A 27,242-nucleotide genomic window follows, 5' to 3' on the forward strand; every position below is an offset into this window, starting at 1 on the left:
CCAATAGCAATAAACTAATAACACTTTTTCGCTTCGATTTATTGGTCGGTTCGCTTTTTGCACACCGCCAAGAAAAAGTAAATATTTGATAATTTAGATAGAAAATTCACAAAAATGTGATACTTTATGTATATTTATTTTACTGGTATCCTTATAAAAAAAAAATATGGACAAGCAAGTTTTTTTTTTTACTAATTTCATATCTAAACTATCAAGTACTTATATATCATATTACCAACTATTTATTGAAATATATATGACTAATATATGATAGTATGTGGTGTACACTCCTTTTTGTTTAGAAATGGTATCAAATGACATTTCATGTGTATAATTAAAGAAATCAATTGGAAAAATTTAAACAAGAATTAAGCTCAGTGATTAAAAACAAACATGATTTTTTTTTGGTTGCAAGTATCAATAATAGTGAATTCTAAAGATTTAAAACTATTCAATGACTAATTTTATTTTGATTTACATTTTCAAACGGACAAAACTTCTTATTATATAGAATGTATATCTTAATTCATCATATACAAAATTTACCTTATTAGAAAAAATTTAGTTCGATAATTATTTTACCTTTTTATGGTATAAATTTTTGATTATTTTTTCTCGAAGCAAAATCTTTCATTATCCACATTATACATATACTTACTCGTTGTATACAAGTTTCTCCTGTAACACAACACAAAAATCAACTCAATAACTATTTTACTTTTTTGATATAGAATTTCAACTACTTTTATCTTGAGATAAAACTTTTCATTATAAACATAATGTATATCTTGCCTTGTTGTATATAAATTTTGCCTCATACGGTAAAACTTAAGAATTTTAGACAAGGGCAACATTCCAACACTTGTGATACACACTATAAGTTGGAATCATTTATGCTTCAATGCATATAAAATATAATTTAGCAAAAAATTGCATATAAAAATAAAACATCAACGATATGTTTAAAAGGTTCAAACAAACATTTGTTAACTAACATAATGTTAAATCACATTACAGAGCATTAGTCACCGACTAATGTCATTATTTCACAACTTAAACATTTCATCCAACGTTTAATAAGTTAATACTAAGAATGTGTTTGCTGAAACACTTATTCTTCAATCATATTCTTCTTACCTTTGGCTTATGCTTTATCATCATTAACATCTACCAATTTTCGCTTCTTTTTATTGCATTCCAATGATTTCAATAGACTTCTAGGTGGAGCATACATGAATTTGAAATCCAGAGGATCGCCACCCTATAATAGAAAGAATCAAGTCATGTCAAAGTTATAAGAGAATAATATCTGAATATCTAACAAGAAGTAATTTTTTTTTTCATACCTTATCCATAAATTCTAAATATCTTTTCTGTTGTTGAATGAAATTATACTCCTCTCTGTGAATAAGAAGAAATCACACCATAAGTATGAATATGATAATTTATTATTAAAGAACTTCACATAAATAAGTAGGTTGAAGAAGCATATGAAGCTAGCACTACCTTATCTCTGCTACACGCTTCTCAAATTTTGTCCTCTTTTTGATACCAACATCAACTTCGCCTTCAACAATTTTTTCTGGTCCGTTTTTCACTAGTCCTCCTTTGATCGAATTAGCTTCAGATAGATAAAGATACTTTTGCCCAGAAATTCCCATTAAATAAGTAACAAGAGTAAAAATTTAATACCTGAGATACGAAAATAAAAATTAAACATCACTTTTTTGAGGGACAAACCATATAAATTACGATGTAATAAAGATAAAATATGTTAGAGAATGAAAAAGATACAATCAACAATAAATTATCACTTCTAAAACTTATTTTCCCTATTTTCATTTTAGAAAACTATTTCACTCAATTTTAAATATTTTAACCAACCGAACATAAAATCGAACACACCCCTAGCCCATAAGGAACTCCATGTACTTTTAGTTTGGCCCAACCCAATACAAATCCGCAGCTGTAAGCCTACATGTATTGCTTGCAAAACCCCTAAAACCCCTCTAATGGCAGAACTTCATCTTCCCTGTATATGCTCATCAATGGTTCAGTGACCAAATTACCAGTAAACCCACCAATGATATACCTGAGAAAATTCAATTCTTGGCGTTTTTTAACAATTCTTCAACTCCCCCCTAACTCAATAGCATCAACATGCTTGAATTCATCAGCCCCATATCAATTTTCATCATCTTTGGGGGGACCCTTTTCGTTTTCAGCTCAGTCTCAGAAAAAATCAGCAAGTTCAGATAGTGTAGCAAAGAAACCGCTGGGTGTTTTCTTTCAAGAAGCTGTTGGTCTCTTAGAAAAGTCTGAAGTATCAGAAAGTGAGGATGAAACTGAAAACAAAGAATTGAAGTGTAAATTGACAAAATTGGAGGAAGAAGTGAGGGTTTTGCGGGAGAAGAGGAAAAATGAGAAAGCTAATAAGAAGGAGGAAGCTGGAAATGGTGATGGGGTGTCAGAAAATGAGGGGAAGAGTAAGAAATTACGTGAATTGTTTATGAATGAGGAGGTTAGGAGTGTAAAATCAAGGAAGTTGACGCCGTTAAGCATGGAGGATCATACTGTGTTCAAAGAGCTTTCACCTGATATGGTGATGTTTGTGACTCATTTATACAATGAAGGGTACTTCAAAGATTCAAACTTTTTGCCTAGGAAGAAGTTTGATATTTCTTGCTTCGAGAATAGCTATGCCCGTGATTTTGTAAAGTATGCAGCTGAGCAGTTTGGCAGAGATCACCAAGAGATTGCTAAGTAAGAATCAATTTAGTTACATTCACCCATTTACATATTGATTGCTACTATTTGTTTTCTGTTTGTTACGTTGTTTAATCGTCGAAGTTTGTTAGTCTGATTTGTGTTTTGCTAATCTACTAAATCTTCAACAATGAATTCAGTATGCTAATTGTTGAATAAAAAAGAAGGAATTATTTGCTTATATCTTATGCAAAGATAGAAGCTGACTGTTAGTTAACTGATAACGTCGAATCGTTGATGATGTTGCGGCGTTTGGGGAATAAATCATTCTTTTGGATTCTTCCAGTATAGAAAAATGTTGGGCAGACTTCAGTACGTCATACCGAATATGACGTCCTAGATTTGTGATGTCTTAAGTGATATGAGTGACACCATTATATTCCTTTGCCCATGTTTTTTTTTTCATGAGCAGAAAAGAGATAGAAAAAGAGAGTAACTGCTTTATAAAATCATCAGATTGTCTAACGTGTAAGAACTCATCTTACACACCTGTACCAGATTGATCAGCAACAGATTACAAATGCCTCTCTTTTTATCCACAAAATTGTCTACCAAAAATTCTTAGCAGATATGATAACCGTAGAATTGAAGGCTTCGGGGACACTGTCTAGTGAAAGAGTCATCTCTTCTCTCTGCTCACATACTTCACTAATCTAATACAGCTACTTGTATATTTTAGAATCATGGCTCTGTTTGCTAATTCTTTTTCGTATGTGGTCCCTTCTTGATTTATTTGTTGGCAATTTATGGTTATTGAACCCGTGGTTGGGGGTTATTTATTCGTTCGTGGTCCCTTTGTTTATTGTATGCCATTAGATCCAATATTTTTTTTTGTTCTCATATCACCGGACTGGTTCCTATTTCCTTTCTTTTACGGCTTGCATGTGCTGGTTTCCGTAGAATGAATGAAAATGCTGAGTTGATTTTCAATTATGGGGGAATTTAGGTCCGGAAACCTCAGTTTTGATCTATACTAAAAGACGGATACACATGTGACCCTGCATTTAGAGATTAATATAGTGAGGAGTTCAAGGTGTTTAGAAGGGAAAGGACTAAAGAAATCAATGAAAAATTAGACAAAGTACAAAGATTAGATAAAGTATGAATTATAAAGATATCCAGAAGCTAGAAGAGTTATATGCAATTGCTAATGGTAAGAGTTCGAAGATAGAAAAGAGTGACACAAAATGTCTTAGATATAAATGCGACGTTAAATGTCCCTTCAAGTGTTTTATATTTAAGGATGGGCAAAACCAAGCCTTTTAAGATCAAGACTTTGAACTCCAAATCACCATTGTAATCCAAGTTACCAGAATCATGGAGGTGATGCTCAAACTTTAGCACAATACTTTAGGAGAAAAGTCCAGAATAGTCCTAAGTATTAGAGCAATGATATGAGAAGATCAAACATGAGGGGAGACTGGGAGGGAGAATTCAAGCTTAATGTTAGCAAGTTAAAGATGAAAAGAGTTAAGAGGATTGTTTTGGAGAAGTGGTATATGCCCAAGAATTGAGAGAGAGTAATCCTGATTCTGATGTGGTGATAAATATATCCAAGGAACCTCTGGCAGAAGGTAAAAGAAGATTTCTTAGGATGTATGTGTGCTTCCAAGCAATGAAACATGGCTTTGAAGATGGGGTTGAGACCATTAGTAGGGCTGGTTGGCACATAAACCAGTATATAAGTCTCCTTAGAGTTCCATCTATGCACCTCAGTCAAGTGGTACTCTTAACATTTTAAGCTTGAATTCTCCCCTCATATTAGTACAACACTAATCTATAGTGCTAGAAGAAACTTTGCAATGATCAATAATACTAGGAGCAAACATTCTCTTCACCCTCATCTAGTGCAAATTGTTTAGTACATTGAATTCGATACACAACAAATATTTAAGGATTCTAACACCTCCAATACATAGAACCACCATGTGGCCTCGTAATTAACAACTACATCATCTCACTAAACCTTAGCCTTTTCTTATATTCTCGACAAATCTCAATATATGACAATAGGTCTACATCATACACATGCCAAACGTGTATCCATCTTTTAATATAAATGAACTAAGGTTTCTGGACCCTATTACACCATAATTAAAAATTAAGTATGCCTTTCATTCATTCTTCCAAAACTAGCATATGCAAGCCATAAAAGAAAGGAAATAGGGACCACATCAGAGATATACAAACACAAAAAAGTATTGGAATTATGAGGTCTGAGGTTCAAATCTTAGTAGAGACCCTGTTGCTAGTGAGAGGTGGTAGGTATCCCGTGAAATTAGTCGAGGTATGCAAAAGCTAGTGTGGACACCACAGTCAATAACAAAACATAAATCCTAGCAGAGACAAAAACACTAGGTGATTTCTTCTCATGTGTCTTAGCCTTGGTGGCAGAGTTACCTGTTGCTGGTGGGAGGTGACAAGTATTCCGTGGAATTAGTTGAGGTGTACGAAAACTGGTCCGAACAGCGAACACCACTATTATCGAAAAAATATTGGATCTAACGACATACAACAAATAAAGGGACCATAAACGAATAAATAACCCCATCTACCAGTTCAATAACCATACAAATCAAGAAGGGGCCACATACAAAAAAGAATTACTCTCTCCGTCCCAAGTTATGTGGCATCATTTGAGTTGACACAAAGTTTAAGAGAAAAGGACTTTGAAATGTGTTTTCTAGAATAAACCTTAGATATTTGTGTGGGCTTTTAAATTGGTTCATTAAGAGTAAGTGGAATTTGAAAGTTGGGTTATTTCTAATTATAGAAAGGTAACATTCTTCATAGGACAATCATAGAAGGAAAATATGCCACATAATTGGGACAAAGGGAATTGTAAACAAAGCAATTAAAAGCTTCAACATAGCTAGAGTAAAAAATATCTGCTTCAACAAAAAGCATTAAAAGCTTCAACACGACTGGAGTAAAAAATAGTTATCGAAGGCCAAGAATATAGGGGTGTGTATTGGTCGATTCGGTTCGGTTTTAAGTATCATCGGTTCTGTTTATCGGTTTTCGGTTTTTAAATATGCTAAACCGATAACCAAACCAATAAGATATTTGTTATCGATTTCGGTCTTTAACGGTTCAGTTTTCAATTTAATCGACAAGAAAATGCTTTCAAAACAAATATACGACTTGTCCAACAATTTCTTGCGAAATAAAGAAGAGAGAAATCAAATTATTCATTGAGTGCAAAAATTCTGCTTAGTGTAGTAAAAGTATAGCAAATACTCACAATTCACAACCCTAGCAGTTGCCTAGCCCTTGCCGTCGTCGTTGCAAACCCTAGCCGCCGCCGTTCTTAGTTCTTTAGGTTTTGATGTTGTGAACCTAAAGACTAAATTAATACTAAAACCTAAGGGTAAATGCAGAGAGCAAATTAAGTAGTATTAATTGTGTAGGGTCTTAATAGTTATAGTCTAATATAATGATTATATTAATATTTTTTGTTTGATATTTATGTATGCCTAAAAATTAAAATAGTTAACTATTATATTCTTAATGGGTTATCGGTAAACCCAATAACCCAATATTAAAAATCAATATCGAATCGATAACCTAATAATTTTTTTTTTAAACCATTAAATAACCATTAATCCTATAACCCAATAAGAATAAACGAATAACACTTTTTTCGGTTCGATTTATCAGTCGGTTCGATTTTTGCACACCCCTACAAGTATATATAAATCCCAAACCATAAAATGTTTCATACAAACAACAACAAGATACCCAGTGTAATCCTACAAGTGGGATCTATGGAGGGTACTGTGTATACATACCTTACTCCTACTTTGTGGAGACTGAGAAACTATTTTTGAAAGACTACACAGTCTCCAAGATGATTTTTTTGAACTCTGGGCTCAAATGCATCAAATAAAAATAGAAGTTTCATATAAAGCATTAATTTTTTTTTTACCTTAATAGTAAGACTTTGGAATTGAATCTTCAAGAAGAATCTTTCAACATTAGTTATGATCCACAATCTGCCGTTTGAAGTACAAAAGTTTAGCCCTAAATTGCCTGCCACCTCTAAGCTTCTAGGAAATAACAGATGCTTTGGGGAGAAAAGATTGTATCAGGTGTTAAATTTCTTAAAATGAAAACGGGTTGAGTATTAATAAATAAGTGGGTTTTAATTTAATCCTGAATAAAAAACGTGGCAAGCTTAGATCGACACATGACTATTTTAAGACCCAAATTTGACCCAGGCTGGTCCGTTGGTTTCAGCAGTATGTTTGAGCCCAAAAAAAAATGTTAATGAGTATTTTTAGATCAAAAGGTTAACAAAGGGTATTTGTGAGCCATTTTCAATCGTTAGGGGTATTTTTGGCTTGTTTCCACTTTTTTGAAGATCCAAATTTGACCTAGCTTGGTCAGTTAGTTTCACAGGTATGTTATAGCCAAAAAAACTTAAGGGTGTGTTTAGACCAATTGGTTAACGTAGGGCATTTGTGAGCCATTTTCAATATGTTAGGCATATCTTTGGCCCTTTTCCGAACTTGAAATGGTATGAAGTGATGCTGTTTTGCATCTGCACCGGAACGATTTAAAAGTCTATGAATTACGAATAAATTAAATCATTTACTAAACAACTAGTATTGCAAAAAAATAACGAGCCAAAATTTTAGGGGGAATTTTTTTGGGTCATTGGCACAAATGCCACATAACTTTTTTTGTCCTTTCACACTTTAAGTTAATAATAAGTGGACGAAAATTACCCCTCCTATGCCCATTGCTTAGGTTTCTTCCCAATTCATCTTCTTTCGTAACTTCATCTTTCTCTACTCCTTCAGATTTCAAACCCAGGAGCTGAAGTATCAACAATGGCAAATTATAGAGATTTTTAGCTATTTAATTAATAAGACTAGTTTTATTTCAACTATTTTTTCAAAGAGACAAAACTTCCTATTATATACACTATGCGTATCTTGATTCGTTGTGTACAAGATTTACCTCATAAGACAAAACTTAGCTTGATGATTATTGATTATCCTGTTTTTTTTTTTCCATAAAAATTTAACTACTTTGCCTCGACGTAAAACTTTCCCTAATACTTGTTGTATACAAGTTGTCTCACAAGGCAAAAGTTAGCTTGATAATTATTCTACTTCTTTTTTATAAAATTAAATTTCAACTACTTTTTCCTTGAGGCAAAACTTCCAGTATATTTACTATGCATACGTTGTCTCGTTGTATATAAATTGGAAGTTTTTTCAAAGCAACTCACCTAATACTCTTTACCAACAATACATGGGCAACAGTTCAGCATGTGTGGTGCACTATAAGTTGGAATCCCTTGTCTTAAAACATGTAAAATATAATTAGTAAAAATTTTCACAGGAGAATGATAAAGCATCCATAGTATGATTAAAAGGATCAAGCAAATATCTGTTAACTAACAGAATCCTGAATTGCATTACAAAGCACTAGCCACTGTCTAATGACATCATTGTTCTACTTAAACGTTCCATCCAATGCCCAATACATCAATAAATGATGTGCTTGCGGGAACACTTATTCTTCAGTTTTCTTTTTCTTCCTTTTTACCTGTGGTTTGTTTCTCATCATCATTCCACACGTTTCCGCTTCTTTTCCTTACATTTCTGTGAGGTGGATTGCTCCCCAGGTGAAACAAAATTCTCAAGTTTGAAATCCAGAGAATCGTTACCCTGCAATAAGAAGAATCGTGTCATGTCAAATCTACAAGAAAAAGATATCTGAACATCTAACAAGAACTTTTCTTCCTTTCATACTTTCTCCAGAAAGTCTAATATCCTTCCATATTCTGCGTGCACTTCACGGCGCACATGTCTGCCAATAAAAAGAAATCACATCATAAGTATAGACGTGGTAATTTATAATCGAAGAACTTCATTTAGGCTGGTTAAAGAAGCAGTGGAATCTAACAGTACCTTATCTCTCCTCGAATCTTCTCAAGTGCCAGTGCCAGTGCCAGAGATGTTTTGGTACCAATACCAACTCCGCCTTCAACAAATCCTCTCAGTCCATTTTTGTCCACAAATCCTCCTTCGACCGAATCAGGTCTAGACTTTGGTCCAGAAATTCCCATTAAATCAGCAGCAAGAGGAAAAATTGAACACCTGAAATAAAAAAGAGACAAAAATTAAACACTAGTCCGTTTGAAGGACAATCTGTGCAAAAACTGGGGAATTTAGCCCATAAGGAACTTCATGTACTTCTGTTTTGGCCCAACCCAATACAAATTAGAGTCCGCAGCGGTAAGCCATAGATGTATTGCTTGCAAAACCCCTAAAACCCTTCTAATGGCAGAACCTCATCTTCCCTTTATATGCTCATCTATGGTTCAGTGACCAAATAACCAAAACACCCACCAATGGTATACCTGAGAAAATTCAATTCTTGGCGTTTTCTAACAATTCTTCCATCAGCATGCTTGAACTCTTCAACCCCATATCAATTTCCATCATCTTTTTGGAGACCCTTTTCGTTTTCAGTTCAGTTTCAGAAAGAATCAACTAGTTCAGATAGAGTAGCAAAGAAACCATTGGGTGTTTTCTTTCAAGAAGCTGTTGGCCTCTTAGAAAAGTCCGAAAAATCAGAAATTGAGGATGAAACTAAAATCAAAGAATTGAAGTGTAAGTTGAGAAAATTGGAGGAAGAAGTGAAGGGGGTTTTGATGGAGAGGAGGAAAAATGAGAAAGCTAATAGGAAGGAGGAAGCTAGAAACGCTAATGGGGTGTCAGAAAATGAGAGAAAGAGCAAGAAATTACATGAATTGTTTTTGAATCAGGAGGTTAAGAGTGCATCAAGAAAGTCAACATTGTCGAGTTTGGAGGATCATACTGTATACAAAGAACTTTCACCTGATATGGTGATGTTCGTGACTCATTTATACAATGAAGGTTACTTTCAAGATTCAATTTTCTTGCCTAGGAATAAGTTTGATATTACTTGCTTCGGAAATAGCTATGCCCATGATTTTGTAAAGTATGCAGCTGAGCAGTTTAGTAGAGATCACCAAGAGATTGCTCAGTAAGGATTAATTTAGTTACATTGATGGCTATTATTTGTTTTCTGCATGTTACGCTTATTCATCGAAGTTTATTAGTCTGATTTGTGTTTTGTTAATCTACTGAAATCTTTAACAATGACATTTTCGAAAGAATTCAGTATGCTAGTTATTGGGTAAATATGGAAAGTATTCGTCTTTGCCTTGTGCAAACATAGAAGCTAACAGTTTGTAAACTGATAATGTTTAGAAAGTCAATCTTTGACTATGTAGGATCATACTTTGTACAAAAAGCTTCCACCTGATATGGTGATGGTTGTGACTCATTTATACAATGAAGGGTACTTTAAAGATTCAAACTTTTTTCCTAGGAAGAAGTCCGATACTACTTGCTTCGAGAATAGCTATGCCCTTGATTTTGTAAAGTATGAAGCTTGGCAGTTTGGTAGAGATCACCACAACATAATCAATATCAAGTTTACGAAATGTCAGCTTCTATAAGGCATAGACAAAGACAAATGCTTTCCCCTTTTTTCTATAATTAGCAAACTAAGTTATATTAGAAATGTAATTGTTGAAAGATTTTGGTAGATCGACATGTAAGAATTGCTTCTAGTATTATTCATCATACTGAAGTTTCTTCATGTACCGTAGATGTACTAGGTGCAATCGCATTCTCTTCAACCTCATCTACAGTAAATTATTTAATACATTGAATTCACTACACAACAAATATTGAAGGGCTCTAATACCTCCACTACATAAAACCTACTAGGTGGCCATGTAACTAACAAGTGCTTCACCTCACTAAACCTTAGTTTTTATTTTTTTGATGACAAGGTCAACTCGCAGCCGCTACCCTTTTGGATGCGCACAGGGTAAAACCTCCGCTCATATGCAATAGCTCACAAACCACATAGGAGAGGTAACCCTCACTAGGCAAGCCCGGTGCGACGAGCTCGACCAAGAAGGCAAACCCCTTGCTTTCGCTGACAAGGGGTTTTGAACTAAACCTTAGTTTTTCCTTGTATTCTCAACATATATCAATATATGACAATAGGTCTACATCATACCCTTGCCACGTGTGTACCATCTTTTATTATAGATCAAGCGAGATTTTCGAACCCAAATACCCCATGATTAAAAATTAAGTCCACATTTTTATTCATTCTTTTGAAATTAGCACATGCAAGCCATAAAAAAAAGGAAATAGGGACTACACCAAAGATATACAACAACATGCCTGGTGTAATCCCACAAATGGGGTCTGGGGAGGGTAGACTGTATGCAAACCTTATCCCTACCTTGTAGAGATAGAGAGGTTTCTGCTAGACATCGGCTTAAAATAAAGCAATTTGAAAAAGGGAGTACATAAATGAGAGCAGTAACAACAATTAAATAATGTGAAATGGGAGAAACACACAACATACTGAGGAAAGAATAGTAATGACAACAAAATAATGTGATAACCAAGGCACAAAAAGCACAAGTGATAATCGAGATCGAAGAACAAGAAATTACGATAATAATGCTCATACCACCAGTAAGAAAGAAGGTTCAAGTATGACCACCAATCTTATACCTAAGGAAAGCGAGAGAACGCTCAACTATCAACTAACCTTGTATCCTAATCTACGACCTCCATACCTCCTATCTAAGGTCATGTCTTCAATAAGTTCAAGATGCACCATGTCTTTGTCTAATGGCCTCTCCCAATACTTCTTCGACCTGCCTCCACCTCTCTTGATGCCAATCATTGCCAACCTCTCACACCTCTTCACTAAGCATCTAACTTCTCCACTTCACATGTCCAAACCATCTCAACCTCGCTTCCCTTATCTCATCCACTTGTTTGGCAACTCCTACATTGTCCTAGATATATTCATTCCTAATCTTATCCCTCCGAGGATGCCCACACATCAACCTCAACATTCTCATCTTTGCAATTTTCATCTTAAAAACATATGATTTCTTGACTGGTCAACACTCTATCTCATACAACATAGTCGATCTAACCATCACTCTGTAGAACTTACCTTTAAATTTTGGTGGTACCTTCTTATCACACAAGACTCCGAAAGCAAGCCTCCATTTTGCTCATCCCGCATCAATATGATGTGTGACATCCTTGTCGATCTTCCTATTACCTTGAATTAATGACCCTAGATACTAGGAACATCCTCTCTTGGAGATGACCTGAGCATCAAGCCTCACTTTTACGCGGACCTCATGTGTAGCTTCACTGAACTTACACTCTAAGTATTCAGTCTTGGTCTTGCTCAACCTCAACCCTTTAGTCTCTAGAATTTGTCTCCAAACCTGAAACCTATCGTTAACTCCACATCACATAGGTACATAAATAATTTTATTTATTGGAATCTAACGATATACAACAAAGAAAAGGACCACATATAAATAAATAACCCCCATCCACCAATTCAATAACCATAAATCTCTGACAAATCAAGGACCACATACGAAAAAGAATTACTCCTTGCGTCCCAATTTATGTAGGCACCATTTGACTTGGCCCAAAATTAAGAAAAAAGGGAGGACTTTAAAATGTGTCGTCTAAAATAAACCTTAGATCATTTTACTAAGGGTAAAGGTGAAATATTAAAGTTACACATACGAAAAAGAATTACTCCTTGCGTCCCAATTTATGTAGGCACCATTTGACTTGGCACAAAATTAAGAAAAAAGGGAGGACTTTAAAATGTGTCGTCTAAAATAAACCTCAGATCATTTTACTAAGGGTAAAGGTGAAATATTAAAGTTAAGTTATTTCTCTAACTATAGAAATGTGACATTCTTCTTGGGACAAACTTAAAAGGAAAGGGCGTCACATAAATTGGGACAGAAAGAGTAGTAAACAAAGCCATTAAAATCTTCAACACAGATGGAGTAAAAAAATTAGCTTCAATAGAAAGCATTGCTTCAACATGATTGGAGTAATTTTTTTTTATTGATGGCCAAGAATATAGAAATCCCAAACCATAACAAGTTTCATACAAAAAACAACATCATACCTAGTGTAATCCTACAAGTGGATCTAGGAGGGTAGAGAGTACGCAAACCTTATCCCTGCCTTGTGGAGGTAGAGATGTTTCCGAAAAACCCTCGGCTCAAGTGCATTATTTCAAAATAGAAAAAGTTTCATATAAAGCATTAAATTTTTTTACCCTAATAACAAGACTTTAAAAATGATTTATGAAGAAGAATCCTTCAACATCTAATGAAGTTATGACCCACAATCTCCGGTTTGCAGTACAAAAGTTAAGCCCTAAATCGCCTATCACCTCTAAGTTTCGACGAAATAACGGATGCTTTGGGGAATCCTACTAGTGGGTCTGGGAAGGGTAGAGTGTATGGAAACGTTATCCCTACCTTGTGGAGGTGGAGAGGTTTTTTGTGAAACACCCTCCGCTCAAGTGCATCAAATTAAAATAGAAAAAGTTTCATATAAAGCAGTAAAAAGAATTACCTTAATAACAAGACTTCAAGAAGAATGAAATTGATTCTTCAAGAAGAATCCTTCAACATCCAATCTCCAGTTTGAAGTACAAAAGTTTAGCCCTAAATCGCCTATCACATCTAAGCTTCTAGGAAATGATAGATACTTTGGGGAGAAAAGATTGTTTTGGGTGATTAATTTGTAAAATGAAAACGGGTTGGGTTTTAATAAATGGTGGGCTTTAATTTAATCCTATATTGAAAATGTGGCAAGCTTTAAAATGATACGTGACTATTTTAAAGACCCAAATTTGACCCAGACTGGTCCGTTAGTTTTAGGGCAATGTTTGAGCCCAAAAGAAAACGTTAAGGGTACTTTTAGACCAAAATGTTAACAAATGGTATTTGTTAGCCATTTTCAATACGTTAGGGGTATTTTGGCCCTTTTATGTTTTTTTAAGACCCAAATCCATTAGTTTCAGAGGTTTGTTTGAGCCCCCCAAAAAAACGTTATGGGTACTTTTAGACCTAAAGGTTAACGGAGGGTATTTGTGAACCAAATAGGTTACATGTATTTTTGGCTCTTTTCTGAACTTGAAAGGTATGGACTGATGCTGTCTTTCATTTGGAATGGTTTATCTTGACGAATTCCCACATTTCGCTTGTATTGTGTTCGGGATGTTTTTCTTTGTTTAGTTTAGACACTGCTTTATACACCTTAGCTTTCTTCATTCAGTTCCTTAATCTATTAAACTTGGTTGTTCAGATGGTTGTCTGGCAGTGACTTGAAAAAAGTCGCCCTTTTTGGTTGCCCTTCTATTGCTAAGAAGAACGTTTTATCTGCTAAGAGGTTGCGTACATATTTCAGAATTCAAGAAGATAATGTGAGTCACTTTTGCTCTTAAGAAACTTCATCATTTCTCTTCCCTGCTCCTAAGATCAAATAAGATTATGTAAAATTTCCTTTTTTGGTATATTCTCGAATTTCTTCCCACCTTTCTCCTATATTCCCCTTATGACCTGAAACTTTACGTGCTTTTACTTCAGGTATGCAGCAAATGTGCCTTAAAAGCATCATGCAAGTTTGTGAATCAGAATCTCCGGAAAGGCGATATGACAAATTTACACTTGGCTGGTGTAATGAGGGTTATTATTCTGTATGCGCTGGAATCAGTTCCTCCCCAGTTAGTAATACCAGATGAAATAAAGGCTTCTGTCAGTCGATTGCTGATGGACATCTTGAGACTTAGTCAAACTGTATCTTAAACGCTTCTTCAGAATCCGATGAGTTGATCAGCAGCATACAGGTAAAATTGGTCTCATTGTCAGTGAGGTGCTTATAATCCCGACAGGATCATGCTAGTTCTACGCCTGGTTGCACTACATTTTGTCATGCTTATTCACGACTAGTAGTGCCTATGGTATTCAGGTAATGAATCCACATGCCAAGATGGGATGTGGGGTTGAATCTCTGGATAACAACTGAACCTTAGTTGGTCAAGGTGATCGAAGTCAACTGCTCGTTTCTTATAGGAAAACTGTAAATGCATCTCCTTCGAAACATATCTTTCTTGATCTTCAACAAGATTTCGTTCAATTTTGCAGATAACCTAAATGTACTGAAATTTGCAGGAAATATATCAAGAAGTTCCTCCCATGGATGTACTAAGAATTTACTTATTTAGAACAGAAATTTGATCATACTTTCCTATTTGTTATCAATGTTTAATACTGAAAATATTACTTATTAATATTCATTTGATTGAATTCAATGTCCATATAATAATCTTATTGAATGGAAAAATGAAAGGCAAGTAAAATCGTTCTTTACTCTCTACAAGTATTTCGCTCTAGCCTGTGAAAGTGAAGTTAAACCTAATCCCACACATCCTCTAAAAAGAAATATGAAATTGGCCTTTGAACTAATTGTGGCAAAAGAAAAAGATAATCCATGGACCGATCCCATCATCTCCATCTTGTTTTAACTACGAGATCATTCCATGGACCTTTTTGGCTATCATAGATCAATCATTGACTCATTCTTAAAATCGAAGTTCTAAAGATTAAAGAGTTAGGTTAGACCAACGATCATAGATCAATCATTGACTCATTCCTAAAATCGAAGTTCTTAAGATTAAAGAGTTGGGTGGAAATTAGAATGAGATTCCAACATTAGTATATGTATAGTATTAAAATTTTGTCCCTCTACAATTATTTTATTAAGGATAAAATTGGAATTTTAAATTTTAATTACAGAAATATGACATTATTTTAGCAATAGGCAAAAAAAAGTATGTTATATAAATTGAAACATAGGAATATTATTATACAATCTTTCAAGTTCTTAATATGTGATAATATCAAATTTCTAATATTCGGATATTAGAAAATGATCATTCATAATCTTAATGAGATCATCGATTACTGCGCGAAGCGCAGATATGTTATCTAGTTTAAATTTTTTAAAAGATATCTAAAAGAATTATGATAAAAGAATACTAATTTGAATCTCAAAATTCAAAAGGTACCAAATAAATTGAGACAAAGAAAGTATAAACTTCTCAAAATCGAAAAAGTAAAACATTTTTCTTTTTAATCTTCTACTTAGAATTTTGTATTTCCATTTGAAGTTCGGTTAAATTTAAAATCTCAAAGTAAATAAAGCGACAAAGAAAGTAAAGATTGTGTTTCGTCGGGGATGTATTGGTTCTTTCAATTTAATTTAGTGAAAGTATAAATCGCACGACAAGGCTAATTTTGTGTCCAATATTTCTTTTATTCTAATTTATGTGTTGTAATTTGATTGGATATAAATTTTAAAAAGTATTTTTAATTCTTTTATGATCTTAAGTTAAAGTTATTTATAATGTGTCAAATATTTTCTAATATTGTGATTTTAATATGTTATATGGAATGTTGATATTTAAAAATCACTACTAAATTTTAAAAAATATTTTTATTTTTGAAAAAAGGACTAAAAAAGAAGTAAGATAGATAAATACTTTTTTCATTTGAAAATTATCTGTCGTGATTTATAGTTATCTGAAATTCTTTTCTTATTATATTTTAGTAGTAATTGCTCATGAACACTACAAACACCTCAATTATGGAGAGTTGAGATATAATGAATAAAAATTATGGTAGTGTTTTTGACTATATATTTTGAATCGAATTTTTAAAATTTCTCTTCAAATATATGTTTGACCACATATTTGAAAAAATTATCTTTAAATATATATATTTGAACATTATGGTAGTGTTTGACTATATATTTTGAATCAGATTTTAAAATTTTTCTTCAAATATATGTTTGACCATATATTTTAAAAATTTATCTTTAAATATATATTTGACCAGATATTTTAAAAATGTATCTTTAAATATATATTTGACCATATATTTTGAAAATTTATCTTCAAATATATGTTTGACCATTATTCAGTTGCTTACCTTACTAATTAGTGCACTAATTAGTTTGTACCACTAACAAAAGAACAACCAACTAATTAATCACACACCAAAAATCTACACATAAAATTATTATAAAACAGTACAATTTTCTTTTTTCTTTTTACTCAATTTTTAGAGCTCTCAATTTGAGTTCTAAATTTTTCACCATGTCTACTAAAAAGAATACCAAAATTTACCTTTTTGTTGTTTTTTTGCATCTATTAATAGTACTATCTTATGAAGAACAACAATTGAACAGTTGTAATGTTTTTGAAGGAAGTTGGATTTTTGATGAATCTTATCCAATTTATGATTCTTTGAAGTGTCCATTTATAAACCAAGGTCTAAATTGCATAAAAAATAGAAGAAAAGATAAATTTTATCTCAAATATAGATGGCAGCCTACTGATTGTGACCTCCCAAAGTAAGAAATTTCTTTCTTTGTTCCACCTAAATTCCAATGATTTGTGTTTTTTTTAAATTTTGTTTGTTGTTTTTGTTAGTATGATGATGATATAAAATGAGCTTAAATGACGAAGTAGATATTCATATAGTCGACCACAACTTGTAACTTGTTTAGGAGTGAGGTGTAGTTGTTGTTGGCGTGTTTGAGATGCGTACACACTACTCTCTCTCGAAACTCCGCTTGTTAGATTATACTGTATATTGTTGTTATTGTTGTAGTATCTCAATGTATGTGACATTGATTGAGTCAAACTTTTGAATTTCAACTGAATTCGGATATGAAATTATTAATTTTTTTGTTTAAAATAAAATTTATATATTTGGAAACTACTAAAAAAAGTAGTATAAATAACATTAATCAATACTTTAAAATATTTTATAGACATATGAAAAGATCGTCGTCAAAGAAGAACTGTTTAACTCTCAAAATTCAAAAGATGTCACATAAGTTGGGACGTAGGGAGTATTATAATTTCACTATATACAAATTTGAATGCATTTTTATGGTGTATGTAGGTTCAATGGTGAAAATCTTCTGAAAAACTTCAGAGGCAAAAACTTCATGTTTGTGGGAGATTCTTTGAGCAGTAACCAGTGGCAATCACTAGCATGTATGCTTCATGCTGCAGTTCCAAATTCTAATTACACATTTGACAGCACAAAGGAACGTTCCGTTCTCTCATTCCCGGTAGGTCAATTTAATCGTTGTCCCTCTATCATCTTCTATTTGGTAGACTTGAATTCTCTGTAAATGATTTTGTTATTATTTGTTATGTTTGCATTGCGTCTGTATGCTATTTTTAACGTTGATTTGTATGAGTTACTTGAGCCGAGGGTGTTTCGGAAACAACCTCTCTACCTCCACGAGGTACGTGTAAGGTCTGGGTACATCATAACCTCTCCAGACCCCACCTAGTGGGATTACACTGGATATGTTGTTGTTGTTGGTAAAAGTGCTCCAACGTTCGGACCAATCGAGGGAAGCCCCTTCTTCCCATCACTCTCCATTCTGTAGTACAAACCTTTAGTCATCAAAGCTTTTTTTGACTTTATAAAGCCTGGCGTGTGTACATGACTAGCGCTTCAAAAGGCCGTGACTGACACTTAAAAAGGCAAAACTCTTGGTCGTAGTTTGGCGACCTGTGTTCAATAGGGGCTGTTAGTCTTTTGATTAGAGTAAAAGTCGGGATTTTGACAGGTTAAAAGTTCCTGTCACTTGCGAAAAGTATTTGCTTCCTTTTGTCTCGCGAGGAATTAAAGCTTGCAAAAACAAGTAGTACTCCTAATTTAATTGATTTAGTATGATTCGATATGATCTGACTCCAATTTCAACAATGCTAGCATGTTATAAGATTGATAACATATTAGTAAATGATCTTATTTCTTGCAGAGGGGTTAATTGCTGGAATTCTTTCAATATGTGCTAGATTCTTCGATTTAGCAAATTTTCATATATACTTGTTGTGGTTAGTGCCAAGATGTTAAACTGCAATCGTTCTTCGAATACTTAGCCAACGATGAATTTTCTATCCGACATAAAGAAGCATCAACTGCTAAAATACTTGAAATAGATTCAGTAATAACCCTGCTGCTAGCATGACATTTTATTATTGTCTATGTTTGCTCGGATCCTCCAAAAATGTCGCCAGGTATGTGTCAGATCCTCTGAAAGTATTGCATTTTCGGAGGACCATACACGAGTACACAACATTTCTTTGGAAGATTCAAGCAACATAGATTGTTGTGGGATTTGATAAACACTAAAATCTCTTCTTGTTCCAAAACTTCTGATATGTATTCTTCCCTTCTTTCTCATGCTCTCTTTTTTTCTTCTGAAGGAGTTTAAGTTCACAGTCACATTCTTGAAAGACGGATTTCTCGTTGACTTAGTGGTTGAGAAAGTAGGACGAGTTCTCAAGCTTGACACTCTCAGCCAGACTGAGCTGTGGAAAGGAGTTGATGTCTTGATCTTTAATAGCTACCATTGGTGGATACATACTGGACGCCAACAAACGTACACTTCTTCTTCACTAACTTACTAGAAACCGAACTTCGTTGTTTTACATTGTCCTGTTCTTTTTGTCCACAGGTGGGACTATTTTCAAGTTGGTGACAAACTCTACAAGGAGATGGACCATATGGCAGCATACAAGATTGCTTTAACTACTTGGGCTAAATGGATCGATTCCAACATTAATCCTGCTGTGACTAAAGTGTTCTTCCAAGGAATTTCTGCTGTTCATGCTCGGTAAGTTCTATCACAGCTTCTCATTTCTCTCATAAACATTTAGGGCTTGTTTGGTTGATCGTATTAAGATGATTGATCCAGGATTGAGTAAATACAGTGTTCTGTTTCCCGGACACATAACTAATGCACTGTTTAGTTGGTTGTATACGAAAAGAACAATCTCCGAGTGCATGACTAATGCAGTGGTTGGTTGGCAGTACAAAATAATTGTCCGAAATAAGTTATACGATGTATTATTCTCTGCGGATAGAATGTGAAATAATAGGTGTACATGTATCAGCAATACGAGAATTTAAACTATTGAAAGACAATAGTGATCTTAAAGCCTTTGAGCAACAGTAAACTTGTCTCCATCTGACCTATAGATCACGGGTTCAAGTCGTGGCATTAATCTCTAATGCTTGTGTCATGGTAGGCTTCCTACACTACATCCCCTTGGGGTTTGGCCCTTCCGTGAACGCAGAATGCTTCATTCACCGGACTGTCCTTTTTAATCCCAACATACTAGTACGTTATACCATGAACCAAACAACACCTTAGTCTCAACGAACTGAAGATCAATCACATTTTCTAGCAAGTTTCCATTTAGTATATGGGTTGTCTTGTAGAATTTTAGACCATTTTCTTCAACTTAGTTCTGTTTTCTCGATCTTTTCAGTGGCAAAGATTGGAATGAACCACAGGTGAAGGACTGCAGCGGACAAACAAAGCCAATAGAGGGATCAACTTATCCTGGTGAAAGATATAGAGGAGAGGCAGTGGTGAAAAGTGTCCTAAGTAACATGACAAAGCCTGTCAATTTACTTGATATTACACTGCTTACACAACTACGAAAAGACGGACACCCCTCGAGAGTTGCTAGTGGCGGGTTGAACGACTGCAGCCACTGGTGTGTAGCTGGTGTTCCAGATGCTTGGAATGAACTATTGTACACAATCTTGCTCCAGAAATGATTTTTGAAGCTAGTGTATTGAATCTTGAATCTCAATTTTTCATATATAAATGGAAGTTGATGGCTAGATGGCTTTTATTTTGCTGTTGTTATTGCTTTTTTGTTTATTCTATTCTTGAGCGAGGGTTTATCGAAAACAACCTCCCTAACCTCACAAGGTAGGGGTAAGGTCTGCATACATTCTACTTTCTCTGAACCCACCTTGTGAGATTATACTGGATATGTTGTTGTGGTGGTGGTGGTTTGATGGCTAGGTGGCTTCCCCGCATAAGAAAAGTGTCTAATAAGTATACTTTTTGAGTAGTTTAAGGGTTCAATAGGAATAAGTCCAAGACGTGGACGATTAGATGAGTCATCACTAGAATATTATACTCAGTTCCAACCTTTTGATAAGGTCAGAGAAATATCTATAACTTATTTATGTTGAAGTTCGACATAGAGCTTTTTGATTGTTAAGTTATAACAAGATTATTCAGGACTGAGCAACATCTAACAGCTTCAGTCCTTTTGGTTTGCACTAAAATGGCTTAAAGTAGCTTTGAGGAGTTCGTCTTCTAACATTGCGGACAAGTTTCAGAAGTCTAACTTTGTGTACATGTAGGAAGTAAAATATTTACTTGATTTATTTTTTTGCGAGTTTCACATCTAAACTGTCGAGTATTTGTATTTCATATCACTAATTATTTATTAAAACACATCTTGACTAATATATGATGGTGTATGGTGTACATTCTCTCTTTTTATTTACAAATGGCATCAAATGGCATTCCATGTGGATAATTAAGGAAATCAAATGATTTTTTTAAAAAAAGAATAAGCGATTAAAAACACAGATGAAATTTTTTTTTTTTTTTTGCAAGTATCAATAATAGTTAATTGTAAAGATGTAAAACTATTTCATTAGTAAGACTAATTTTATTTTCATTTACATTTTCAAAGAGTCAAAACTTCTTACTATTATATATAGTATGTATATCTTAACAAGTTGTATACAAGATTTGCCTCATAAGACAAAATTTAATTTGATAATTATTCTACATTTTATGTTATAAATTTCGATTATTTTTGTCTCGAAGCAAAACTTTTTATTATCTATATTATACATAACTTTACCTGTTGTATACAAAGCCTGCAACATAATACAAAAATTAGCTCAATAACTATTCTATTTTTTTTATATATATATAACATTTAACTATTGTTATCTTGAGATAGAACTTTTCGTTATAAACACAATACATATGTTGCCTTGTTGTATATAATTTTGCCTGATAAGGCAAAACTTTGAAAATTTAGACAAGGGTAACATTCCAACACATATGATACAATATGAATTGGAATCATTTATGCCTCAAAACAAATATAAAATATATAATTAACAAAATTTGCATTTGAGAATAAAATATCAATGATATGTTTGTTTAAAAGGGTCAAATAAGCATTTGTTAACTAACATAATATTAAATTGCATTACAAAGCATTAGTCACCAACTAATGTCATTATCTCACGATTTAAACATTTCATCCAATATTTAATACATTAATTATATTAACGTGTCTTCTAAAACACTTATTCTTCAATCTTCTTCTTACCTTACCTTGGGCTTATGCTTTATCATCTTTAATATCCACATGTGTTCACTTCCTTTTATTACGTCTCAATGAGGTCGATCAAATATTAGGTACAAAATGCATATATTATCACCACTCTATAATAAAAAATCAAGTTAAGTTAAAGTTATAAGAATATGATACTGAAATTCTAACGAGAAGTAATCTTCTTCTCATATCTTCTCCATAAATTTTAAATACTATGTAATTATCCTCCAGTCTGACCTGTCAATAAGAAGAAATGACACCATAAGTATGAGTGCGATAATTTATAATCAAAGAACTTTACATAGATAGGTAGGTTGAAGAAGCAGATGAAGCTAATACTACCTTACTTCGACTTGAATCTTCTCAAATTTTGTCCTCGGTAAAGAGTTTTAATTTTGGTACCAATATACTACTTCTCCAACAAATTTTTCTAGTCCATTTTCCATTGGTCCTCCTCCGATCGAATTAGCTTCAAATAGGTAAAGATACTTTTGTCCAGAAATCCCCATTAAATAAGTAACAAAAGTTAAAGTTAAGTACTTGAAATACAAGAAATAAAAAACAAACACTAATCTGTTAAGCAATCGGTACAAAAACATAAAAACTTTAGGTTATGGTATAAAAAAATAATTTTCATGAAGATTGTTTCTTAAAATTTAATTTCTAGAAAAATAAAGAAATCTCATGCTTATTTTTCTTTTTGTATTCGGTATATGAGCAAAATTCTAACAATAATTTCATATAATCAAAAGAAATACTATGAAACATAAAAAGGTGGAACACCGAAGATACATATTAGGGTGGAGTAAAGATGAGATATGTAAAATATGAACAAGACTGAATCAACATAGATTATTACTTATAGAACTTATTTTCTCTATTTTTATTAAATAAATATTTTAACCAATCGAAGTGAAAAATCTAAAAACAAAACTAACCCCTAACCCAACCCGACCCATAAGGAACTCCATGTTGTTTTATTTGGGCCCAAATAGATGTATTGCTTGCAAAATCCCTAAAAGCCTTCTAATGGCGGAACTTCATCTTCCCTGTATATGCTCATCAATCGTTCAGTTCAGTGACCAAATTACCAAAAAGCTCACCAATGATATACCTGAGAAAGTTCAATTCTTGGCGTTTTCTAACAATAGCATCAACATGCTTGAATTCTTCAACCCCATATCAATTTTCATCATTTTTGGGGAGACCCTTTTCGTTTTCAGCTCAGATTGAGAAAGAATCACCTAGTTCAGATAGTGAAGCAAAGAAACCATTGGGTGTTTTCTTCCAAGAAGCTGTTGGTCTGTTAGAAAAATCTGAAAACAAAGAATTGAAGGGTAAATTGGAAAAATTGGAGGAAGAAGTGAGGGTTTTGCTAGAGATGAGGAAAAATGAAAAGGAAGCTAGAAATGGTGATGGGGTATTGGAAAATAAGGGGAAGAGTAAGAAATTACATGAATTGTTTATGAATGAGGAGGTTAAGAGTGTAAAATCAATAAAGTCGACTCCGTTGAGTATGGAGGATCATACTGTGTACAAAGAGCTTTCACCTGATATGGCGTTGTTTGTGACTCATTTATACAATGAAGGGTACTTTAAATATTCAAACTTTCTGTCTAGGAAGAAGTTTGACATTACTTGCTTCGAGAATAGCTATGCCCGTAATTTTATAACGTATGCAGCTAAGCAGTTTGGTAGAGATCACCAAGAGATTGTTAAGTAAGAATCAATTTACTTACATTCACCCATTTTCATAATGATTGCTACTATTACTATTAGTTTTCTGTGTGTTAAGTTTATTCATCGAAGTTTATTAGTCTAATTTGTGTTTTGTTAGTCTACCGAAATCTTTAACAATGACATTTTTGATAGAATTTGTATGCTAATTATTGGGTAAATATGGGAAGTATTTGTCTTTGCCTTGTGCAAACATAGAAGCTAACAGTTTGTAAACTGAATAATGTTCCTGATGAGGAAGAAAATTGGAAAAGCTAATAGAGGATGGAGGCTAGAAATGATAATGGGGTGTTGGAAAATGAAGGAAAGAGTAAAAAGTTAAACAAATTGTTTGTGGATGAGGAGGATAATGAGAGTGTAGATTTAAGAAAGTTGATGGTGTTGACTACTGAGGATCATACTGTGTACAAACTACAAAGAGCTTCCACCTGATATGGTGATGTTTGTGACACATTTATACAATGAAGGTACTTTAAAGATTCATACTTTTTGCCTAGGAAGAAGTTTGATATTACTTGCTTCGAGAATAGCTATGCCCTTGATTTTGTAAAGTATGCAAGCTAGGCAGTTTGGTAGAGATCACCAAGAGATTGCTATTCTTCTTCATAACTTTGAAAATGATTTATGAAGAAGAATCCTTAAACATCCAATGAAGTTATGACCCTCAATCTTCCGTTTGAAGTACAAAAGTTTAGCCGTAAATCACTTATCACGTCTAAGCTTAGAGGAAATAACAGATGCTATGGGGAATCCTACTTGTGAGTCTGGGGAGGGATCGGATGGTGGAGTGTACGGAAACGTTATCCCTACCTTGTGGAGGTGGAGAGGTTGTTTCCGAAACACCCTCCACTCAAGTGCATCAAATCAAAATAGAAAAAGTTCTATATATAGTAGTAAAAAGAATTACCTTAATAACAAGACTTTTGAAATTGATTCTTCAAGAAGAATCCTTCAACTTCCAATCTCCCGATTGAAGTACAAAAGATTAGCCCTAAATCGCCTATCACATCTAAGCTTCTAGGAAATGACGAAAGCTTTGGGGAGAAAAGATTGTATTGGGTGATTAATTTGTAAAATGAAAACGGGTTGGGTTTTAATAAATGAGTGGGATTTAATTTAATCCTATATTGAAAATGTGGCAAGCTTAGAATGATACATGACTATTTTATAGACCCAAATTTGACCCCGGCTGGTCCGTTAGTTTCAAGGCTATGTTTGAGCCCAAAAGAAAAAATTAAGGGTATTTTTAGACTAAAAGGTTAACAAATGGTATTTGTTAGCCATTTTCAACACGTTAGGGGTATTTTTTGCCCTTTTAAGTTTTTTTAAGACCCAAATCCATAAGTTTCAGAGGTATGTTTGAGCCCCCTAAAAAAATGTTACGGGTACTTTTAGACCTAAAGGTTAACGGAGGGTATTTGTGAACCATTTCAATAGGTTACAGGTATTTTTGGCCCTTTTCCGGACTTGAAAAGGTGACTGATGCTGTCTTTCGTTTGGAATGGTTCATCTTGACGAATTCCCACATGTCGCTTGTACTGTGTTCAGGATGTTTTTCTTCGTTTAGTTTAGACACTGCTTTATGCCCCTTAGCTTTCTTCATTCAGTTCCTTAATCTACTAAACTTGGTTGTTCAGATGGTTGTCTGGCAGTGACCTGAAAAAAGTCGCCCTTTTTGGTTGCCCTTCTATTGCAAAGCAGAATGTTTTATCTGCTAAGAGGTTGCGTAAATATTTCAGAATTCAAGAAGATAATGTGAGTCACTTTTGCTCTTAAGAAACTTCATCACTTCCTTTCACTGCTCCTAAGATCAAATAAGATTACGTAAAATTTTCTTTGGGACATTCTCAAATTTTCTTCCACCTTCCTTCTATATACCCCTTATGATCTAAAATGTTACGTGCCTTTACTTCAGGTATGCAGCAAATGTGCCTTAAAAGCATCATGCAAGTTTGTGAATCAGAATGTCAGGAAAGGCGATAGGACAAATTTACACTTGGCTGCTGTATTGAGGGTCATTATTCTGTATGCACTGGAATCAGTTCCTCCTCAGCTAGTAATACCAGATGAAATAAAGACTTCTGTCAGTCGGTTGCTGATGGACATTTTGAGACTTAGTCAAACTGTGTCTTAATGCTTCTTAAGAATCCGATGAGTTGATCAGCATATAGGTAAAATTGGTCTGATAGCCCGACATGATCATGCTAGTTCTATGTCTTGTTGTAATCTATTTTGTCATGCTTAGTCACAACTAGTAGTGCCTATGGTAATGAATCAACGTGCCAATATGGGCAGTCGGGTTGAATCTCGGGATAACAACGGAACCTTTGTTGGTAGAGGTAATCAAAGTCAATTGCTCGTTTCTTCTAGGAAATCTATGAATGCTTCTCCTTCGAAACACATCTTTCTTGATCCACGACCCGAGATCTTTAACAAGATTTCATTTAACTTTGCAGATAACCTAAATGTACCGAAGTCAAATATTTGCGTTTGCATGAAATATATCAAGAAGTTTCTCCCATAAATGTACTAAGAATTGCTTCTTTAGAACAGAAATTTGGTAATATTTGCCATATTTGATAGTGATGTTTAATACTGAATATATATCTGGTAATTGTGGTATTCATTTGATTGAATTCAATGTATACTAAATGTGATGTTCATTTAGAATGTAAATGACTAATAATCTTGTTGAATGGAAAAATGAAAGGTTACTGAAATTGTTCTTTACTCGCTATAAGTATTTCCCTCTTGCCCGTGAAAGTGAAGTTAAACCCAATCTGACACATCTTCTAAAAAGAAATATGAATTTGGTCCTTTAAACTAAATGTGGCAAAAGGAAAGGAAAATTTATGGACTGATCCCGTCATCTCCACCTTCACCTTGTAGGAACTACGAGATCATCCCATGGACCCTTTCGGCATTCAGGGTTAGATCAGTCACATTTTCTTGCAAGTTTCCATTTAGTATATGATTTTTCTTGTAGAATTCTAGACCATTTTCTTCAACTTAATTCTGTTTCCTCTTTTCAGTGGCAAGGATTGGAATGAACCAAAGGTGAAGGATTGCAGTGGACAAACAAAACCAATAGAGGGATCAACTTATCCACGTTAAAGATATCCAGGAGAGGCATTGGTGAAAAGTGTCCCAAGTAAAATGACAAAGCCTGTCAATTTACTTGATATTATACTGCTTACAGAACTACGAAAAGATGGACACCAGTCGAGAATTGCCAGTGGTGCATTGACGGACTGCACCTACTGGTGTGTAGCTGTTGTTCAGATGTTTGGAATGAACTATTGTACGCATCTTGCTCCACTAGTGTATTTGCATCTTGAATCTCAATTTTCATGTATAAATGAAAGTTGATGGCTAGGTGGCTTTTATCTTGCTGTTGTTGCTGTTTTGTTTCTTCTGTTCTTGAGCCGAGGGTTTATCAAAAACAGCCTCCCTAACCCCACCAGGTAGGGGTAAGTTCTACGTATAGTCTACTCTGTTGTTATTATGATTTGATGGATAGGTGGCTTCCATGCATAAGAGAAGTGTCTCATAAGTGTCAATAGGAACAA

General features: G+C 33.9%; 2 protein-coding genes across 6 annotated transcripts; both read left to right on the forward strand.

Moving 5' to 3' along the window:
- The first annotated feature begins 1,981 nt into the window (after nucleotides 1-1,981).
- LOC125817494 (uncharacterized) lies at nucleotides 1,982-27,048 on the forward strand. 5 transcript variants are annotated; one of them, XM_049497036.1, is made up of 5 exons: nucleotides 1,982-2,763; nucleotides 13,989-14,072; nucleotides 25,395-25,428; nucleotides 25,589-25,844; nucleotides 26,706-27,048. In XM_049497036.1, exons 1-4 carry the CDS (start codon nucleotides 2,039-2,041, stop codon nucleotides 25,805-25,807), a joined length of 1,062 nt encoding a protein of 353 aa, XP_049352993.1. In that variant the 5' UTR covers nucleotides 1,982-2,038; the 3' UTR covers nucleotides 25,808-25,844; nucleotides 26,706-27,048. The 5 variants fall into 5 exon arrangements, with proteins under 5 accessions (XP_049352993.1, XP_049352992.1, XP_049352991.1 ...); XM_049497035.1 differs by lacking the exon at nucleotides 25,395-25,428 and having other exon boundaries at nucleotides 13,989-14,106; XM_049497034.1 differs by lacking the exon at nucleotides 13,989-14,072 and having other exon boundaries at nucleotides 25,311-25,428.
- On the forward strand, nucleotides 16,840-20,348 carry LOC125817500 (protein trichome birefringence-like 42). Its single transcript, XM_049497043.1, has 5 exons — nucleotides 16,840-17,096; nucleotides 17,654-17,825; nucleotides 18,976-19,151; nucleotides 19,227-19,385; nucleotides 20,044-20,348. The coding sequence occupies exons 1-5, from the start codon at nucleotides 16,840-16,842 to the stop codon at nucleotides 20,336-20,338; spliced, it is 1,059 nt and encodes a 352-aa protein (XP_049353000.1). The 3' UTR covers nucleotides 20,339-20,348.
- Nucleotides 27,049-27,242: the final 194 nt, after the last annotated feature.

The sequence above is a fragment of the Solanum verrucosum genome, unplaced genomic scaffold (assembly GCF_900185275.1).
Source record: "Solanum verrucosum unplaced genomic scaffold, falcon-dt-bn FXZP01000280.1, whole genome shotgun sequence".
Classification (NCBI taxonomy): Eukaryota; Viridiplantae; Streptophyta; class Magnoliopsida; order Solanales; family Solanaceae; genus Solanum; species Solanum verrucosum.

Coding starts and splice junctions, on each gene's coding strand:
- LOC125817494 (XM_049497035.1), top strand. CDS start 2,039: ATGCTCATCAATGGTTCAGTGACCAAATTACCAGTAAACCCACCAATG. Junction 2,764..13,988: donor GATCACCAAGAGATTGCTAA/GTAAGAATCAAT, acceptor TTGGTTGTTCAG/ATGGTTGTCTGGCAGTGACT. Junction 14,107..25,588: donor TCAGAATTCAAGAAGATAAT/GTGAGTCACTTT, acceptor CCTTTACTTCAG/GTATGCAGCAAATGTGCCTT.
- LOC125817500 (XM_049497043.1), top strand. CDS start 16,840: ATGTCTACTAAAAAGAATACCAAAATTTACCTTTTTGTTGTTTTTTTG. Junction 19,152..19,226: donor CATACTGGACGCCAACAAAC/GTACACTTCTTC, acceptor TTTTGTCCACAG/GTGGGACTATTTTCAAGTTG. Junction 19,386..20,043: donor ATTTCTGCTGTTCATGCTCG/GTAAGTTCTATC, acceptor CGATCTTTTCAG/TGGCAAAGATTGGAATGAAC.